At 40.0% G+C, this 22325-nt stretch overlaps 1 protein-coding gene across 5 annotated transcripts in view; it reads right to left on the bottom strand.

Moving 5' to 3' along the window:
* Window positions 1-22325, bottom strand: part of LOC133650827 (carbohydrate-responsive element-binding protein) — a 92334-nt gene that overhangs the window by 18332 nt on the left and 51677 nt on the right. For all 5 annotated transcript variants that reach the window (XR_009826317.1, XM_062048504.1, XM_062048502.1 and 2 more), the window contains 4 exons: window positions 14490-14593; window positions 9818-9940; window positions 9609-9736; window positions 1407-1530 (listed from right to left, as the gene is read on the bottom strand). Coding sequence is in view for 4 of the 5 variants with exons in the window: in XM_062048504.1 (XP_061904488.1) it covers window positions 1407-1530; window positions 9609-9736; window positions 9818-9940; window positions 14490-14593 (479 nt within the window). In the remaining variant the exon portion in view is untranslated. The remainder of the gene's footprint in view (window positions 1-1406; window positions 1531-9608; window positions 9737-9817; window positions 9941-14489; window positions 14594-22325) is intronic.

The following is a 22325-nucleotide window of genomic DNA, read 5'->3' as shown; positions in this document are numbered from 1 at the left end:
CAGCTCACCACCAGGTGGTGATCGATAGAAAGCTCTGCCCCTCTCTTCACCCGAGTGTCCAAAGCATGAGGCCGCAAATCCGATGACACAACTACAAAGTCAAACATGGAACTGCGGCCGAGGGTGTCCTGGTGCCAAGTGCACATATGGACACCCTTATGTTTGAACATTGTGTTTGTTATGGACAATCCGTGACGAGCACAAAAGTCCAATAACAAAGCATCACTTGGGTTCAGATCCGGGCGGCCATTCTTCCCAATCACGCCTCTCCAGGTTTCACTGTCGTTGCCAACATGAGCGTTGAAGTCCCCCAGCAGAACAAGGGAATCACCCGAGGGAGCACTCTATAGAGTGGGTACTCTGAGCTGCTGTTTGGTGCGTAAGCACAAACAACAGTCAGGACCCGTCCCCCAACCCGAAGGCAGAGGGAAGCTACCCTCTCGTCTACTGGGTTAAAGTCCAACGTGTAGGCTTTGAGCCGGGGGCAACAAGAATTGCCACCCCAGCCCTCTCATTGCTTGCAACGCCAGAGTGGAAGAAAGTCCAGCCTCTCTCGAGAGAACAGGTTCCAGAGCCCTTGCTCTGCGTCGAAGTGAGTCTGACTATATCTAGCCGGAACTTCTCCACCTCGCACACCAGCTCAGGCTCCTTCCTTCCCAGCGAGGTGACGTTCCACGTCCCAAGAGCTAGCTTATGTAGCCGAGGATCACACCGTCAAGTGCCCTGCCTTCGGCTGCCGCCCAGCTAACTGCACCCAACCTCTATGACCCCTCCCATGAGTGGTGAGCCCATTGGAGGGGGGACCCACGTTGCCTCTTCAGGCTGAGCCCGGCCAGGCCCCATGGGGACAGGACCGGCCACCAGGCGCTCGCCATCGTGCCACACCTCTGGGCCTGGCTCCAGGAGAGGAGAGGGAGAGGGAAATCAAGGTCCTCGATTTGTACTTTTCATAAAGGTATTTGAGCAAAACAGTTTCAGGTTTGTTAAATCACATTGCGAGCACTAAATGATTGCCACATTAGTGAATTTGCATCTTCTGTGTGTAATAATAATTAGCATATATTCTGCATATACATGAAGACAAACACACTGAATGGATTGTTAACTATTCTGATTATTTAACAGACACAATCCGGATTTAGTAGAATATCTTTCCGTGCTATCAAATTTGCACGTGTTCTAATACATGCAAACCTTTAGCAAATGATACTAAATGTAATGTCAGACTAAATGTTTGATAATATTTTCTTATCGAACCATTAATTTCAGCACACATAACCAATGATGTCATACATTGAAACACTGCTGAGTACAGCTGAGTATATACACAGTTCTTATAACTGTGTCTTCTTAAAAAGTATGTATACTGTGTCTAACCTAATGTATTATTACCACAGTAAGGATACAATCCAGAACTTCCAGTTTTGCAGAGTCTGTGTCTGGACGTACTCTCTGAACTTTTTCCTCATGTGGTCAAAGTGCTGGCGTGTAATGGGCACGCCGGTGGCTGGTAGCTGCTGCTGGCATGAACTGTAACGAAAAACACAGTCAAGAGTTGAGATACTGTGACATACAGTGTAAGACTTTAAAGTTCATCAGCTTGTTTTGTGTATGTGAGCAGCTAGTGATCTAGCATCGCTTTGTATTGTTTTATGTTTTTATTTTATTGAATTGTTGGGTAAGTAAAGACATATGGTAATTTTCACGAGCATACAATAACAATAAACTTTATTAGGTCTTCAATCCAAGAACTTTCTTAACCTTGAGAGGCCCAGAGTGTTGATATAGACTTAGTAGACACAACGTATATTAAGTATATTGAGTTTTATTCAGACACCGAGGCAGCCGACATGTCAACATAGTTCCCTCCATTACATGCCATCTCCCAGCAGCCCCCACTGCCCCGCCTCCAGCATGAATAGCCGTAAAGGGAAACATAGAACTGTCGTAAAGTGTTCATTGGAGAACAACACACGTTAACAATCTCCCTCTTCTTTCTTTAAAATAAGAAAAACAAAAGCCAAGTGCAACAAGGGAAAAGGCAATTGAAAAACATTCAAGAAAATAACAAAATACAATCAGCATTCTCGCCTGTGTTTTTTTTTTTTTTTTTTTTTAAACAACAATTAGGGTGAATTCCAATTAGGGTGGATTCCACAGTCCTTCACATAGTGCTTTCAAGAGCACTAGGGATGATGCCCCCTTTTTCGTCAGACAGTCAGCTAGTTGGGCTTTTGTCACTGACCAGAGCACCTTTTTGATTGTTTTACTCTGAATGAGCTCCTTGATCCCGCTTATATCCAACCGAAGTCTCTTCTCTGTGACCTGTTTAGTGGACTTAAGGGCATCATAAAGAGAGTGATTGTCAGTCACACAGACCAACGTGGGAGCATTTAATTTGGTGGTCCCAGTAGTGAGCTCCGAAAAAAGAGTAGAAAGGAAAATAGCATTGTCTATTCCATCCGACATAGCGAGTGTCTCTCCCGCAAGGGTGCTCCGCACCACACGCCTGATCCTCTTAGATTGCCAACAGAGAGGAGAAAACTTCCCGTTTTCCCCCATGAGAGTGATCAATGTCCCTCCTTGAGTACCTCCATCAGGCAAGTTTCCCAGCGAGGCATCACTGAAGACAGTCAAGTTCAAAGCATCATTATTACCCAAATGTTGAAATTTCAGAGTAACCTTTCCTGCTTTAAGTTTACGAATCACCTTATTTGCATCATGAATGGACTGCACAGTAGCATTTTTCAGAATAGATGCCAAAATACAAGCGTCAAACATAACATCAGGTCTAGTTTGTTTTGCAACCCAAAGAATTTGTCCTATTTTTGATCTCAGCTGCTCTCTTTCCGTTTCACTAAGAGCTGAATCTCTCTGTATAGCACGTGCTGGCTGCATGTTTATGGGTTGCATGTTGTCAATATAGCCCTGCTGATTCATCTCAATTACACCATTTACAGTGGCAATGTCCATTCCTACATAGCAGAAATTATCATGTTCCTCACGTCCCACACGGAACGCACACTTCAGTCGAGGAATCACATCAGTTACAAAGTTTTGTGAACCTGCCCAGAGAAAATCATCCACATGACATGCAAGTACCCCTTTAACTTTGCATTGTTCATCCAACCAATAAAAGACTGCAGGATCCACTTGTGACACTTTACCACTTGTGCTCAGCATTATTTCTTTCACTCTATTATACCAATAAAGTGATGCATCAGCAAGACCATATACACATTTCTTAAGTTTCCATAGCACCCCTTTACTGTTTGCTTCTGGGGGGGGTGAACATGAATGTCCCTTGATAACTCCATGCCTTGCAAAAAGGCAGATTTAATGTCCATAGAATGGACCTTCCACTGATTTTGGCTAATCACTGCTAGCAATAACCTCAGGGATTCAGAAGCACAGGTTGGTGAATCTTTTTGCACCTGTTGGATATTGAACTCTTCAAAACCCCTGGCTACAAGTCTAGCTTTAGGCACAATACCGTTCTCAGTTTCTTTTAGACTACAGACCCAACGGGTGGAAACACATCTTTGGCCTGTATCTTCAACTTCTTCAAAAACATTATTATTGTTCCAGTTTTCAATCTCTATTTGTTTAGCTTCATCAAATGATATGTCTTTTGTTATAAGTACATCAGCATCCATGACTTCTGAATCGGACTCAATGCTGAGACTATTCACACGTGACAGATCAACAGCTTCTTTTTGACCATGACTCCCATCATTTTCAATAAATTGCAGGTTATACCAATTTTTATACCCTCCTGTGGCTTTGCCTGCTCTACCTAGGACTTTTGCTTTACATAGAACACTTTCATCACTTTTCATAAAGGTTACAGTATGTCCCGCTTTTACCTTGACACTGGACACAGGAATAACAGGGTTATCATTATAGACATTGTGCTCCATTTGAGTTTGAATTACATCATTATGAGTCACTAACGAATGAGCTCCCTCTCCTGCATTGGACTCTCTGTCACTTTCCTGTTCGTTATCAGCATCTGTGTTTTGTGTACTGAATGAGCCACCTGTGGCTCTGTTCACTACATCTGTGTTTTCACTGTCTGCTGCTTGATTCTGTACAATTATCTCACTGTTTGTGTCATCGAGAACCTCACTTTGAGCAGTTGTGTGTAACTTATTAAGCCTCAAGTGATGTACTCTAACAAGGATACCACCATGTCTTACAAATACAACAGCCCCATCCTGACCAATAACTATCCCTGGTCCCTTCCACTCTGTACTGTCAGCTCGTTTGTAATAGACCTTGTCTCCTGTCTCATATTTTTCATCTGTGGATCTGAGCTGCTTACGTAACGCTCTCCTTATTCTCTCTGAACATTCAGCTTCAGTGAAAGCCTTCCTAGAAGCATGCAACGCTGATATGTGTTGTCCTACCCTTGCACTAACAGTAGTGCCTTCGAGTGCAGGTAGTTTATCAATTAATACAGAGGGAAGGTTAGGGTTTTGACCAAATACCAGTTGATGTGGGCTATAACCATGAACACTGTGCATACAGTTCTTAGCCATAAGAGCCCAGTCTAGGGCAGTGTGCCAGTCACATCCATTTTCCCGTCTCACCTTCAGTAGGATGTCGGTGAGAGTCTGATTGTGTCTCTCCAACAGCCCGTTGCTCCAGGGACTGTATCCTGCTGTTGTCCTCGTCTCGATGTTGAAGTTTTCGGCCATGTCACGAAACTCTTCATTATTGAACTCTCCACCGTTGTCGCTGTACAAAATACGAGGAGGGCCGTGAACACTTATCCATGTGTGGATGAGGGCGTTGACCATTTCAGAGGCCTTCTTTGTCTTCACAATGCTTCCTGCACTGAACCGGGTGAATTGGTCGATCACATGTAGATACCACACTCCTGGCTCCAACTCATGCAGGTCCACCGCCACCGTCTCATTATATTCTGTAGCTAGAGGCAGACCAACAGCTGGCCTCGGCTTCGCTTTGCTGTATCTCTGACATATGTCACAATCATGCACTATTTGTTGCAAAATAGTGAGGCAGTCCTTGTCTTTATTACCCGAGCTTTGAATTAGCCTCTGCAGCCTGTCTGCAGATGCGTGGCCAAACTGTTTGTGTAGCTTGAGAAGGATTTTGCGCTTTTCGGCTGAAGACATGTTTTCTGTCACTGTCAGGACTTCATCTTCAGCTGTCGCTGCAAGTATCACGTCATCTTTCATTTGCTGTGTTGTGCTGTTTTTGTCTCTTATGTCCACACAGTAGTGTCCTGAGCTGGTGAACTCAAGAGGAATCTGCTGTTTAAACATCACTGCTCTGTCATTCTCCATATCTAAAACAGTTCCTGCCTTCTTCAGTGAGGACTTACTCAGCAGCAGTGGAATGTCAGCGTTGACCACTTCTGTCTCAATGTGACATTTTGTTTGTCCTATTTTGGCAGGTAGTTTCACTTTTCTGGTGGAATATACTAAGTTGCCATCTCCAAAACGAAATGGTCTTGAACTGGTGTTTTCTGTCCTCATCATTTTGTCTGTCTGCTCTTGACTGAGACAACTAACATAACTGTCAAGCCATTTCTCCCCACATACTGTACGAGTGCATGCCGTGTCTATGATGGCTGATCCCAGGGATTCAGTTATGAAAATCTCAGCGTCAGACATAGGGTCATTTGTCAACAACGTTATGTTAACTTCTTCTACATTTTCGTCTTCTGTTAGTCTTACTTGTTCGTTCTTCTTGTAAGGACAGTCCTTGGCCCAATGAAATGTGCTTTGACAAACGGCACATCTTGAACGCTTACCGAACTTATCCAATGGGTTGGTGCCCGGCAACGGTGTCCTTTCACTCTTCTGTTGAAACGTGTTCCGTCTTCCCTGTCCTTGTCGTTGTCGTTGTTCAGTGAAGAAAGCTGCATCTTGGTTTAGTTGAATCCCGTGCGACAAACCTGGCGCCGTTTTCGCTCCAAAAATCCGCTTGAGTGCCGACTTCATGGACGCAAACTTTAGGTCGGGGCACGCCGTTAGTGCAAGTTGTCTGTTTTTCTCATCGAGGCAGGCCGTGTCCAACAACTTGAAGGCTAACACAGCATCTGGAAGCGCCATGTCGTACTTTTTAATTCGATTGTATCGCTGCTCAAAGTCAATTATGTAGTCTGCCATTGAAACGGAACTGTCTTTCATTAAACGATCAAACTGGGAATACGCTTCGTACGCGCGGTCCTTTTCTTCTTGCTGAAACACACCGTCCAGTTTTGCTAGTAATGTCGCCATACCAGTGTCTTTGTCCAAGTCGTCTGCTGGTATCTCCATAGCGATATCCTTGGCTCGTCCTTCCAGACCCAAAGCCACAGCAAGCGCCTGCTTCTTCTTGTCGAGTTCGGTAACTCGTGCCCATATGTTAACTTCATTTTTCCAACATTCATACGGCCTGGTTTCGTCAAACTTCGGCGGTACTCTGTAGTTCGCAGCCATCTTCAAACCATCCTCTGCTACCAATGTTGATATAGACTTAGTAGACACAACGTATATTAAGTATATTGAGTTTTATTCAGACACCGAGGCAGCCGACATGTCAACATAGTTCCCTCCATTACATGCCATCTCCCAGCAGCCCCCACTGCCCCGCCTCCAGCATGAATAGCCGTAAAGGGAAACATAGAACTGTCGTAAAGTGTTCATTGGAGAACAACACACGTTAACACAGAGCTCACTCAGGTTTTAACACTGAATTAATGATCTTACTCTTAATATTAATTGTATTGGAGAACGGCAAACTCTACACATAAAGACCTCAAGCACGGGAATCGAATCCAGGACCTTCTCGCTGTGAGGCATGCGCGCTGACCACTCCGCCACTATGCTACCACATACAATTATGTTGCGCTAAAATAAATAAACCAAATTAATAATGAATATGGTTCTTCACTGAACTGTCAATAACATTTAAGTGCAAATAAAAATGCAGTTTCAGAATTTAGTTATAATTTTTGCACTTAAGAAACTTCTCTATGACTTTAGCTGGAGACTTTATCTGTCTGTTTGATATTGTTATTACTGCCACACATGGTGGAAAACTGTGTTACAACTGAGTTGCTACGGCCCATACGGAAAACAGTTGAAAAACATATATTTTTTGGCGGCCCCCTAGGGCAGTGATCCTCAACAGGCGGACCACGGTCCATGTCCGGACCCAGCATCGTGTCCGTCCGGACCTAGCACGAATTATAGTAAAAAAAAAAATTTAAAAAAAAAAAAAACTTTTTTTATTTTTTTATAATTATTATAAAAAATAAGAATTGTATTTATCTTTGAGTTATCGCTAGCGCAAGTCAACGTTCTTTGTTGTTTTTAGTCAAATATCTCCACGTTTCGTTTACACTTCTCACTCACTCCGTCTCTCAGAGCGAGAGACGGAGTGAAAGCGAGAGAACGCCACTCTGATTGGCTGCGGAATCAGCCAATCAGAGTATGGGTTGTCATTTCTATCACAACGACGCGCTGATAGGCTGTTACCAGGCACCTGGGTCATATACAGCGATCATGCGTCATGCATGGAACCTTTCGCTGCAGGCACACAGTTGTCTCGTATCGCTACTTCGCTAACTGTTCACTCGTCAGTCACTGAATGTGAATCAAATCACAATGGCATGCTCCAAGTTGGCTCAGGCTGGTAAAAAAAAAGGTGGAGAGGGAAAACCGACGTTTCAAGGAAGAATGGACAGAGGAATATGTTTTCATCCTACCTACTGCAAGTACCAGACCAATGTGTCTAATATGCTACAGTACTGTTGCTCTGGTGAAAAGTGAAAATCTGAAACGTCACTATCTGAAAGAGCACCGCAAATTTGAAGAGACATTTCCTCATGATTCAGAGCTAAGAAAAAAAGAAATCACGAGGCTGAAAAAGTCATATGAAACATCAAGCAATATTTTTGTAAAATGTATCACACAACAACAAATAGCAACAGAGTGCTCACTCAGAGTGGCATGGGTTTTGGGTAAACACAAGAAGCCATTCTCTGGTGCAGAAATAATTAAATAATGCTTGACTGAAGTGATGGGTGCCATGTTTGAAGGCAAAGAAAAGGAGGAAATGACAGCTAAAATAAATCAAATCCCACTCTGATGCCACAGCTACCAGACGTACTGAAATATTTATTTTATTTAAGTTCTTATTTATTTTTGTTTCAAAGAAAATCTTTCATGTATTTTATTGGATATTTATTTTATTTTTGTTAATTTTAAGAAAATGTTCAACTACTACCTACCTCCTGGTACTATATAAGTTTGACCGATAATAAACGGACCCAGCCTGTTTCAAAATAACATTTGTGGACCTTCAAGATTTGTACTTGAGGACCCCTGCTCTAGGGTGAGCTTGCGGCCTATTGTTAAGAAACACTGCTCTACTGTGTCCTGTGGGTGGCGGTAAATGTCACCATTCTTTATCTCAAGGCAGCATGGCAGTTTCGCAAAGTCTCTCTTCTGCTCGCTCTCTGTCAGTGGCTTGCGCTAGCGGGCCTTGTTGAGATTAGAGTTTCATGATAAATAATATACACAGGTATATTTATATATTTTATATATATTTAAAATTTAAATATGCCAGCATACCACAAAGGATACAAACTACTTTGACTCTTGTTTGATTACTCAATGTATTAATAAAATACAGGAGAGCTTCTTACGGTGCAGCGTCCACCTGCTGCTGTTGTCCGCCTGGCATGGCCAGGAATTGTCACAGGTGACGATCCCTGCTTTCTGCACACTTTAGTCTTAGTTGCCAACTGAATTTCCATTTTGTCTCTTTTCGTATTTAAAGTTGAAGTTGTTTGAATACTATTCATCATTCATCCAAGCACATTGCGTTTGAAATAAACTAATACAGCCAGCATAGATCAAACACAAACAATCCAACCAGTGGTTTTCAGAAAACACCTCAAGTGCACAAAGTTCCCATGTCAGCATATACCAGCACGAAGAAACTGTGCAACAAAACCTAGTCCAATACATTGTTCTCTTCGGATAAAAAGTATCAGTGTCTAAAGCTGAATTTAAGAAGCAAACAAAAAAAGTCTGGTGGTCCTTCCTGCTTTCCTGGCATGATGGTGCTGTTCTTTGGTGCTTGTGCGCAGCGCAATGATTTTTTGATATTTGTTGTCCTGCTTTCGCCGCTGAGGGGGGAGTAATAATTATTTTGTGTTGATGACGCGCTTTGACATCAAGAGTGCGTTTTGTGGTGTATTTATTAACACTCAGCTATCACAGCAATCACTGCATGGAATGATGGGACTAGGATGCCAAACTGATGCTATACATATGACAATGTTTAGCAAAACATGACATTGTAGTGATCATGTTAATTACGTCCGTGCATGCGCACACACACACACACACACACACACACACACACACACACACACACACACACACACACACACACACACACACACACACACACACAAACTTTCAGAGCTCTCTCGTCTATATGAGCATTATTATCTTTGTAAAAGTATGATTTTGGAAGTAACTCTTGTATTGGATCTATTGCTGGTCTGCTAAATGTTATCTATCAGTATTGATGGACTAGCACATACCCACATGCAGAAGTCCAACCAAGCTAAGTCTTACTTGATGGCAGAGTTCAGATGTTGGATCTCATCTTGAAGTCGCCGCACCTCCTCCTGCAACAGAGATCTCTCCTGCTGCATTTTGCTGATGTGCTTTGCAGTCTTCTGCAGCGTGGTGGCTTTGCTGAACTGAACCACAGACAAGATGCTGCATTAAAACAATATAGCACACAGTTTTTTTTTTTCCATCTGTGTGTCCTTTCTCAGCACCTTTATGCTGGGCTGAGAGCTGAGTGTTGTCACAAGGTTATGTAGAGTGTCAAATCCCAGTTTGATATTGAAACGCCTCTTCTGCTCAGCTGAGATGTGAGTTATCCTCCTGCTCTTCGTTTGCTGCACAATACACAACATGCGCGTCACACAAACGTTATGCTCAAAAACATCTCCTGAATCATCGACTCCATATACCGTAATGTACAATGTACAAACCCCATTTCTATATGAGTTGGGAAATTGTGTTAGATGTAAATATAAACGGAATACAATGATTTGCAAATCATTTTCAACCCATATTCAGTTGAATATGCTATAATAAAAAAGACAATATAACATACATCCATAAACGTGGACGCATGTGAAAAAGTGCAATATATTTATCTGTACAGTAATCTATTTATTTATTTATATATATTTATATATATATTTATTTATTTTATATATATATTATATATTATTTATATATATTTATTTATTTATATATGCACCTTATTGCTTTTTTTATCCTGCACTACCATGAGCTTATGTAACGAAATTTCGTTCTTATCTGTGCTGTAAAATTCAAATTTGAATGACAATAAAAAGGAAGTCGAAGAAAGACAACATATTTGATGTTCAAACTGATAAACTTTTTTTTTTTGCAAATAATCATTAACTTTAGAATTTGATGACAGCAACACGTGACAAAGAAGTTGGGAAAGGTGGCAATAAATACGGATAAAGTTGAGGAATGCTCATCAAACACTTATTTGGAACATCCCACAGGTGAACAGGCAAATTGGGAACAGGTGGGTGCCATGATTGGGTATAAAAGTAGATTCCATGAAATGCTCAGTCATTCACAAACAAGGATGGGGCGAGGGTCACCACTTTGTCAACAAATGTGTGAGCAAATTGTTGAACAGTTTAAGAAAAAGCTTTCTCAACCAGCTATTGCAAGGAATTTAGGGATTTCACCATCTACGGTCCGTAATATCATCAAAGGGTCCAGAGAATCTGGAGAAATCACTGCACGTAAGCAGCTAAGCCCGAGACCTTCCATCCCTCAGGCTGTACTGCATCAACAAGCGACATCAGTGTGTAAAGGATATCACCACATGGGCTCAGGAACACTTCAGAAACCCACTGTCAGTAACTACAGCTGGTCGCTACATCTGTAAGTGCAAGTTAAAACTCTCCTATGCAAGGCGAAAACCGTTTATCAACAACACCCAGAAACGCCGTCGGCTTCGCTGGGCCTGAGCTCATCTAAGATGGACTGATACAAAGTGGAAAAGTGTTCTGTGGTCTGACGAGTCCACATTCCAAATTGTTTTTGGAAACTGTGGACGTTGTGTCCTCCGGACCAAAGAGGAAAAGAACCATCCGGATTGTTATAGGCGCAAAGTTGAAAAGCCAGCATCTGGGATGGTATGGGGGTGTATCAGTGCCCAAGACATGGGTAACTTACACATCTGTGAAGGCGCCATTAATGCTGAAAGGTACATACAGGTTTTGGAGCAACATATGTTGCCATCCAAGCAACGTTACCATGGACGCCCCTGCTTATTTCAGCAAGACAATGCCAAGCCACTTGTTACATCAACGTGGCTTCATAGTAAAAGAGTGCGGGTACTAGACTGGCCTGCCTGTAGTCCAGACCTGTCTCCCATTGAAAATGTGTAGCGCATTATGAAGCCTAAAATACCACAATGGAGACCCCCGGACTGTTGAGCAACTTAAGCTGTACATCAAGCAAGAATGGGAAAGAATTCCACCTGAGAAGTTCCCAAACGTTTACTGAGTGTTGTTAAAAGGAAAGGCCATGTAACACAGTGGTGAACATGCCCTTTCCCAACTACTTTGGCACGTGTTGCAGCCATGAAATTCTAAGTTAATTATTATTTGCAAAAAAAAATAAAGTTTATGAGTTTGAACATCAAATATCTTGTCTTTGTAGTGCATTCAATTGAATATGGGTTGAAAAGGATTTGCAAATCATTGTATTCCGTTTATATTTACAAACGTACATCTAACACAATTTCCCAACACATATGGAAACGGGGTTTGTACTAAATGTACTTGCTTTAGGAATAACATCTTTACTGACACACACTGTTTATTATGTCTGACAGCGTGTGTTTAACTCTAATCTCATTTAACGTCTCTTAACCCCACATGCTACTTACTATTACATTATATCATCATTAGGGCTGTCAAACCGCATTTTGTCTATAGTTAACTCATAATTAATTAAGGCTAATCACAAATAAAACATTTTTTGTGTGAATGTGGACTGAATGAATAGTGCCAAGTGCTTTGGGTCTCTGGAAAAGGCAGTATTTAAATTCAATCCATTGTTATTATTTATGATGAAGTAATTTATTTTTTGGGAAAGTAACTAGTCAGTTTAATTATATTCATCCACCCATTTTCTTGACATTTATAATTTATTTGGATTTATTCTTATAGGAAAAGCACATATTAATAAACATATGTAATATGAAAATATGTCAGGTTTTAAAAAGGATAATTTCCACCTGAAATCCCCAGGCAGGTTGGTGCATACCGTACATGAAATTAAATAACATTAACATCAAATAAAAAAAACTGAGAAAGGTCACGATCACCACAGATTCATTAACATTAATAATTAAAAGAAAGCTAAAAAAATGAAAATGTAATAAAAATACAATAGAAAAGAGAAGTGTATATGTATTGCTTTACACACAGTCCAAAAAAAATGTCATGATGTAATAATGCACATAAACAAAACAAAATGTCAGGATGTAAAAAAATACAGATGACCTTTTATCATTGTGTTTATTAATTTGTGTGATCACAAATCTGGTTACTTTTAAAACAGTCCCTTAATTGAATATTTCAAAGCTGGAGGATTCCCTGTGGTAGTTTACAGTAATGTCATCATTTAGTGGGGGCGGAACTAATCCATGTAGACATGTATATATTAGACATCCATCCATCCATTTTCTACCGCGTGTCCCTCTCGGGGTCGCGGCGGTGCTGGAGCGACAGGCGTTTTTTCTTTTTTTCTTTTTTTTTTTTTTTATGATCAAAGCTTAGTTGATTGTATTTGTAAAGGATATTATAGAGATGGTAAGTAAAATATTTATTGTCCAAAATTGTCAAAGCTTTTTTGTAGAGTAATTCTATTGGTTTCAGGTTTGTTCTACCAGCTAGTTATACAATCATTTATGTAAGGAAATATCATGCAAAGCAGAAACATCATGGCAGCTTTATCAGTTAAAGACATTCTTATTTGATTAAAATGATGTGTGTTATATATATTTGTCTTGGACACCATTGTGATATGTTTTCTGAAAGAAAGGACTGAGTCCAATTTAATGTTACTCCTCTGTATTTAAGTTCCTTTACCACCTTTTGTTGTTTATTTCCAACTGAGTAATGTGTTTTTTTTTGTTTTTTTAGAAAAACATACAAACCGTTTTCTGTGTGTTTAGAAGGCAGGACGTCGTTAGACAGACTTGAACAAGTGTAAGATGAGAGTATCTAAGCAGCTTCTTCATTAGTTTTAGAACTTGTAAATATTACTGCATAATCTGCGTATAACTGTATGTCTACACTTTTAAAAATATCAGGAAGATTGTTAATATACAAGGAATATACAGTAAAATGGGGCCCAAAATGTATCATTGTGGTACCCTTACAGGACAATCTTGAAAGTATGATTTAAGTTAAGTTAAAGTACCAATGATTGTCACACACACACTAGGTGTGGTGAAATTTGTCCTTTGCATTTGACCCATCCCCTTGTTCACCCCCTGGGAGGTGAGGGGAGCAGTGATCATTTTTGGTGATTTAACCCCCAATTCCAATCCTTGACGCTGAGTGCCAAACAGGGAGGTAATGGGTCCCATTTTTATAGTCTTTGGTATGACTCAGCCGGGGTTTGAACTCTAACCACTAGGCCACTGAGTAGTAGGTTTTACCCTATTTAGGATAGTGCATTGGGTTCTGTTTGATAAATACTATTCCATCCATTTTGTGGCATTTGTGGAAAAATTTAAATATAATAATTTTGATAAAATTACATTATTGTCCACAGAATCAATTGGTTTTCTCAAATAAATAAAAAACTGTACCTACATATTTATTTATTTTTATCAGATTTACATACATGTAACATTTAAAAATATATATTGTTATTGCTGATTCAGTTGAATGATTTGCACAAAATCCAAATGTAATGGGGAGTAAAGGGGTTTGGACATCATTGAGATGTTCGATTAGTTGTTTTGCAACCCATTTTTCAAATATTTTTTGACAACACTGGGAGTATAATAATTGGCCTGTAATTATTTGTATCACTTCTGTCACCTCTGACTTATACACTAGGTGTATTTCTTTTAGTCCCCTCAGACAGTCTTATGTTTAATTGATTAATTTATTAATTTAATGATTGGACATACCAATGCTTCTGAATTCTTATACTTTCATGGAATCCAGCATCAAGATTGTATTTGTCCTCAGCTTTGGAATTCTTCAAGGTATTCATTATATAGAAAACCTTTGATACAGTTATTTGTTTTATGTTGAAAGTCTTTTGGGTATGACTTATTGAATTTTTCAATGAAAATATGGAAGTGAAAACATTTGCCTATTTCTTCCAGTGCAAAAGGGATACGTTCATAAATTTGGTCCTTACCTTACTTGAGTCTAGCTTTCCATACACAGGGAAGCTTGACTGTTGACATTCTGGATGAGAGACATTGTCTAAAGGGATGGGGGATGATGTTTGCCCCGAATACCCTACAAGAAGAAAATAAACAATCACATGTTGTAGAAATTAGTTACAATGCTACTGCAGTTGTACGTGTTTTAGTGACTCTTCTGGCTTGTATGTATCTCTGCTGATCTTACTTCAGTGGTCACTTGCCTTACTGTTTCAAGGCTTTGAGAAGTTGTATTGATCCATTGTTCATCTTTGGTGTAAAGATAATTATGTTTAAATAATTATTCTTATATTTATTGATCATTCATTGGTCATACACCTGTTCACTTTCTTGTTAGAGAACATCAGTTGTGGTGAAACATTCAACAGTTGGACGAATACATTTCAATGTTTAGAGAAGGTGAAATTAAGATGCAAAAGTTATACAGTGGAACTTCGATTTATGAACGCCTCTAGTTGCGACCTTTTCAGTCTACAAACCTTTTTTAAATCAAGCTAAATATGCCTCTGTGTGAGAACAATGTCTCGACGTACGAACGCTTCATTCATTCATTAATTTTGTGTACCCCTGGAAGCCTTATGGGGGCTACCATTTTGATGATATTCCTTTCTGTATATACGGGCACAAAACTTTTGAAGAGGCAGGGCCCCTAAATCACATCCTGTTTCCATTTTTGCAAGGACGACATGGCGACGCACGGGTTGGCTTGCAAATATGGAAGAAACAAGTCCACAATTGCAACCATTAAAAAAAGGATGTTTCTACGGTTGCTGACTTAACCAAAGGGGTTACCGTAAATATCTTTGCAAGGATAAAGAGAAAGAGTAAGACCAGGTCGGAAAGTTTTTGCTCGTGTGGGTAAATGAGAAGCAGCTAGCAGGTAACAACATTTCCGAGGCTATCATTTGTAAAAAGGCTCACGCTCTATCAAGCACTTCTAGATTTTATCGGCGAAGGGGTTTCTACCGCAGCAAGTTTTTAACTGTGATGACGTATAATACAGCTGAGGAGAAGGCACAACCAGGACATAAGCTAATAAAGGATTGCCTGTAACAACTCCAAAACTCCCCGACTATTCAAAAAAATACCACAATTATTCACCGATACAGGAACACAAGGTATAAAGGATTTTCCTTGGTTTGCTTTTTATCCTAGCAACATGGTTGGTAACGTTTTGGAGATCACCAAAGGCAAAGGGACTTTTGTGTGTGTGTGTGTGTGTGTGTGTGTGTGTGTGTGTGTGTGTGTGTGTGTGTGTGGTGTGTGTGTGTGTGCGTGTGTGTGTGCGTGTGTGTGTGTGTGTGTGTGTGTGTGTGTGTGTGTGTGTGTGTGTGTGTGTGTGTGTGTGTGTGTGTGTGTGTGTGTGTGTGTGTGTGTGCAGGCATTGGCAGTAAGCTGGCTGTTGTTGTGTTGTTTGAACAAATAAGAGATTGTTGGCCAGGCCCAGCCCTAACCAATCTGGCGCCCTAGGCAAGATTTTAGGTGGCGCCCCCCCACATCGGCAGTGAAGTGTATATACTCACAAGAAACCGAATAGCTTTGTCTTTGACCTTTTTTTTTACTTAAAGAAAGCAAATTAACAATCAGAATAGTTAACAAGATAAAAAAAAATATGAATAAATAAATGAATACAAAAAATAAAAAATGAATATCTAACAATTTATTGTCATCATTACAGTGAAATGCTGAATAGCAGAATGCAAAGTAACAGTATAATATATTATATGAGAATGTTATGTTATGATTATCTTTAACCGAATCACAGCAGTGCTCAAATTAAAAAACAGCATTCCCTCTCATGTGATATTGCTTAATTAACATTAATGATGTGCACTTTAACAACTAGGCTTACAACTATACCTAATATATAAAGGGGTGGAAAAGTGACTATTACCTGCAGGGCAAACATTAGCTAACCAGAAGGCAATAACAATGTAAACAAAAAACACCTGCTTAAAAGATCTAATACAAATGTCTCTGAGGAATGTAAGGTGGTGTTCTTTGGCAGAGTTTTTATTAACTGGCAAACACACAGAGAGCAAGTGCATACAACGTGGAATGAAAATGATAAACAGTACAACAGTGCCATCTATTGGAAAAACTACTGCATTACAACACTCCCACTTAGTTTTTTCAATGACAAAGTCCCTTTAAATAATATTATAGAGCCGTGCTCTCCTTTACAATAATATGTCAAACAACAACAACAAAATATTTTTGTTTTTTACATTGTTTTCACAGGAACTCTTTTAGTTTGTTTACAATAATTTCACTGAAACTCTGTCACACATTTTTTTCTTTTTTAACTTGCTTTGATCAGGCAGCGTTCGGCGTACACCTGTCAAGCACAACTAACCACTTTATCTAAATAGGGAAAAGTCCAATCTCACCTCTGAGATATTCAAACTTCTGTCTAGGCAGTGGTTTGGTAAGTATATCCGTCGGACAATATTGCAGTTCTATTTGTCCATTCTGCACACATTCACGGATGTAGTGATAGCGAATGTCTATGTCTTTGGTCCTGGAGTGGTTCACAGGATTCTTCGCGATTGCGATGGCTCCTTGGTTGTCTTCCAGGATCACTGTGGACATAGTTTTCACTCCGAGATCACTCAGTAATCTTTTTAGCCAGATTCCTTCTTGAGCGGCTTGACTGAGTGCGATGTACTCCGCTTCTGCTGTTGAAAGTGCAACTGTTGCTTGTTTCTTGCTGAGCCAGCTCACTGCTCCTCCACTCAGTAGAAAAACGTTGCCTGTTGTTGAGCGTCGGTCATCCTGATCTCCAGCCCAGTCAGCATCTGAGAATCCAATCAAAGCTCCAGAGTCTGACTGCTCATATTTGAGAGCAAAGTTCACTGTCCCTTTCAAGTATCGAAGTATCCTCTTCACAGCGGTCAGATGTGCAGCATCTGGATTTGCGTTGAACTTTGACACAGCACTCACTGCTTGAGCTATGTCTGGTCGTGTGGCCATTTCAGCATACAGTAGACTTCCCACCATTGACTGATAGGTATGCTGGTCCACTTGCTTACTGACACCATCACTCTTTCTCAATTTGACATTGGCATCAGCAGGAGTTGCCACAGGATTTGCATTATCCATTCCATATTTCTGAAGTATGGCTTCGATGTAATGCTTCTGATGAAGAATTACACGATTCTTCTCTTTATCTTGGATCACAGAGATGCCCAGGATATAGGACAGCTCTCCCATGTCTTTCATCTTGTAGCGCTCCTTGAGAGCCACTTTGAGCTCGTTCATGCTCTCAGTTGACTTTGTTATCACAATCAAATCATCGACGTAAACTGCGAGTATCTCAAGCTCTTTTCTTGATCTCACGAACACACAGGGGTCTGATGTGCTTTGCTTGAATCCAATTTCCATCATAAACTCTGTGAAAGCCTTGCTCCAACAGCGAGGAGACTGCTTCAGTCCATAGATTGATTTTTTTAGTTTGCATACCAGGTGTTCCTGCCCTGGTTTGATGTAGCCCTATGGCTGCTCCATGTAGATTTCTTCTTCCAAGTGCCCATTAAGGAATGCAGTTACAACATCCATCTGGTGTACATGTAAATTGTTTTGAATGGCAAAGGACAATAATGTACGAATAGAGCTGAAACGTACCACAGGTGAAAATGTTTCATCATAGTCAGCAACATACAACTGTGAGTAGCCCTTGGCAACGAGCCTGCACTTGTATCTCTCCACTCTTCCATCACTATGATGCTTGACTTTAAACACCCATCTCGATCCTACTGCCTTTCTTTCTCTTGGTAAATTCACCAAGTCCCACGTCTCATTTTCAAGCAGTGACTCATATTCCAAGTCAGCCGCCTCCTGACATTCTTTTGCATTAGGACTCACCAATGCTTCTTTTAGTGTGATTGGCTCTGTCACACGACACATATTGGCATGATGATCAACAGTCACCATATCAACAAACTCATCATATCCAAATCTCCTTGGAGCCTTTCTGATTCTTCCACTTGTTCTGACAGTGCTGTCAACTGTGACTTCATCATGTTGTGTTTCATTCTCATCTGTTTGTATGGTTATCTCATTCTCTGAACAGAATACTTTCATTTCCTGCTTCCAGCTGAAGTTTGATTCATCGAAGATGACATCACGACGGATTAGAATCCTTCTCTTCTCTTCATCATACAGGCGATATCCCTTGGCATTGTTTGCATATCCCACAAAACGAAGCTTTACAGCCTTTTTGTCCAGTTTTCTTCTTTCTTCATCTGGGATATGTGCATAAGCAATACAGCCAAACACCTTCATGTGACTCATGTCAGGTTTCTTTCCACACCATTTCTCATAGGGTGTTTCTTCCTTCAGAACCGCTGTGGGCAGCCTGTTCTGTATGTAAGCTGCGGTGGCTACAGCCTCTGGCCAGAACGTTTTTGGCAACTTTGCATGTGACAGCATGCTTCTAGCTGCTTCAACTAATGTCCTGTTTTTTCTTTCTGCAACACCATTTTGTTGTGGTGAGTGAGGTACAGTCATTTCATGGTGGATGCCTTGAGACTTCAAATATTCTTGAAACTCCTTTGATGTGTACTCACCACCATTATCTGTCCTCAGCCTTGTGACGCTTAGACCAGACTCATTTGAGAATGTTCTCTCAAATTCCTTGAATTTGCTTAGCACCTCATTTTTCTGTTTCAAGAAGTATACCTTGCAGCATCTTGTGTAATCATCAATGAAAGTCACAAAATATTTTGCTCCACCTATAGATTCAGTCTGCATGGGACCACAGACATCACTGTGAATCAGCTGCATCTTGCGTTTGGAACGAATTCCTCCAATCGACTTGAATGGCTTTTTCGCCAACTTGCCTTCCACACATCCTTCACAGAAGGGAATCTCTTTATCTGCAGAAAAGTTCACTCCGTTCACCAGATCTTTGAGTTCTTTAAGCTTGGTAGTGTGACCAAGGCGCTGGTGCCACAGGCTGGCCGCTACAGAAGCACTGTGACATACAGTTTCACTTCCTTTAATATCCAGCTGATATAGTCCATCAGCTCTTTGTGTTCCCATTCCTTGAATTGTTCCACTTTTTCCACGTATGTAGCAACGAGACTTTCTGAACTGCACTGTATTCCCTTTCTTGGTAGCAGCTCCCACTGAGAATACATTCCCAGACAGCTTTGGAACATACAGCACATCATACATTGTGACATTTTTTACATCACTTAATTTAAAAGTCATTTTCAGGTTGACATTTCCAATTCCTAGGGCGTCAACCACCCTGCCGTCACCCAGTTTCACAGACTGTGATTTCGTGAACTGCTGGTATTCTTTAATAATGCCTTTATCACACGTCATGTGTTTTGATGCTCCAGAATCAATTAACCACTCAGCCTGTTGTGGTCTGTCACTGTTTGCATCCCTGATCACAAAGGCACTTTCAGAGGAATCTTCTTCATCCTCACACATCATGTGCTTAGCCTTGTGAAATGTCTTTTTTGGTTTGTTTTTCAAGGTTGGACATTCACGCTTGATATGGCCTTCTCTACCACATTTGTAACATCTCCATTTGCTTTTGTCTGCTACTCCCACTATCTTGGAGCTATCCTGCACACTTCCCCGAAATTGTGATGACATGGCGGATGCACCACCTGACGTAGCACCACTGGAATCATTAGCATTCACTCGCTTTTGCTCTTCATTTATTAATGCTTGCTGAACAAACTTCAGTGTCAGGCTGTCAATCTTTGTTTCTAGTGCAGTGACAATTGTAGCATAACTTGGTGGCAAGCTACCCAACAGTGTTACAATTTGGTCTTCCTCCTCAATTACAGATCCAATTGCCGATAGCTGATCAGTTAGCTCCTTCATTGGTTTTAAATGATCAGTTAAAGCCTCTCCTTCCTTCATTTCACATCTGAAATATATTTTCTTCAGAAACAGTTTATTAGCCAAAGTATCCCTCTCAAAATGGGCTTTCAGCGTGGTCCACGCCTCTTTGGGAGTTTGACAGTTTGTTATCAGGTACAACTGGGGTGTACTTACATTTAGCACTAACATAGAGAACGCTTTCTCTCTCCGTCTTGTGAATTCCACCTGTGTTGCTGCATTAGCATCTGCGGCTAGCGTCTCCGTCTCCATTAGCATGCCTCATAGTCCTTTAGCCTTTAGCAAGTGTTCCATCTGAAACTTCCATGTTGCCCAATTCTCTGGTCCGCTCAGTCTGTCAATAAACATCTTATCCTCCATTGTGAGTTCCCACAATACCGTTTATCTTCACACAAAGTCCGTGCACAACAACTTTTTAGCGACGATCTGGGCCCATAACCTGTTCTTTGGCAGAATTTTTATTGACTGGCAAACACACAGAGAGCAAGTGCATACAAAGTGGAATGAAAATGATAAACAGTACAACAGTGCCATCTATTGGAAAAACTACTGCATTACAACAGGTGGGACCGTGGGAGTACAATTGCCGAATCATGTAACATTAGCTTAATGCTAAAGAGCCAGGTTACTATCACCAGTGTTGGGTTAGTTACTGAAAACCAGTAACTAGTTACAGTTACTAGTTACTTCATTTTAAAAGTAAGTCAGTTACTAACTCAGTTACTTACACCAAAAAGTAATGCGTTACTGTGAAAAGTAACTATTTAGTTACTTCTTTTTTTTTTTAAAGCTCCCATTAATGCCCTTTTAGACTTCATTTCAGTACTGTTATTGCACTGGAGCAGGGGTCACCAACCTTTTAGAAAGCAAGAGCTACTTCTTGGGTAGTGATTAATGCGAAGGGCTACCAGTTTGATACACACTTCAATAAATTGCCAGAAATAGCCAATTTGCTCAATTTACCTTTAACTCTATGTTATTATTAATAATTAATGATATTTACACTTAATCGAACGGTTTAAAAGAGGAGAAAACACGAAAAAAATGACAATTAAATTTTGAAACATAGTTTATCTTCAATTTCGACTCTTTAAAATTCAAAATTCAACCGAAAAAAAGAAGAGAAAAACTTAAAAAAAGAATTTATGGAACATCATTAGTAATTTTTCCTAATTAATATTAATTTAAAAATTTTGATGACATGTTTTAAATAGGTTAAAATCTAATCTACACTTTGTTAGAATATATAACAAATTGGACCAAGCTATATTTCTAACAAAGACAAATCATTATTTCTTCTAGATTTTCCAGAGCAAAAATTTTAAAAGAAATTCAAAAGACCTTGAAATAGGATTTAAATTTGATTCTACAGATTTTCTAGATTTGCCAGAATATTTTTTTGGAATTTTAATCATAATAAGTTTGAAGAAATATTTCACAAATATTCTTCATCGAAAAAACAGAAGCTAAAATGAAGAATTAAATTAAAATGTATTTATTATTCTTTACAATAAAAAAAATACATTTACTTGAACATTGATTTAAATTGTCAGGAAAGAAGAGGAAGGAATTCAAAAGGTAAAAAGGTATATGTGTTTAAAAATCCTAAAATCATTTTTAAGGTTGTATTTTTTCTCTAAAATTGTCTTTCTGAAAGTTATAAGAAGCAAAGTAAAAAAATTAATGAATTTATTTAAACAAGTGAAGACCAAGTCTTTAAAATATTTTCTTGGATTTTCACATTCTATTTGAGTTTTGTCTCTTTTGGAATTAAAAATGTCGAGCAAAGCGAGACCAGCTTGCTAGTAAATAAATACAATTTAAAAAATAGAGGCAGCTCACTGGTAAGTGCTGCTATTTGAGCTATTTTTAGAACAGGCCGGCGGGCTACTCATCTGGTCCTTACGGGCTACCTGGTGCCCGCGGGCACCGCGTTGGTGACCCCT

This window comes from Entelurus aequoreus, linkage group LG05, assembly GCF_033978785.1.
Source record: "Entelurus aequoreus isolate RoL-2023_Sb linkage group LG05, RoL_Eaeq_v1.1, whole genome shotgun sequence".
In the NCBI taxonomy this organism is placed as follows: Eukaryota; Metazoa; Chordata; class Actinopteri; order Syngnathiformes; family Syngnathidae; genus Entelurus; species Entelurus aequoreus.
The sequence above is the reverse complement of the archived record's forward strand: the minus strand, read 5'-3'. Positions and strand labels throughout refer to the sequence as shown.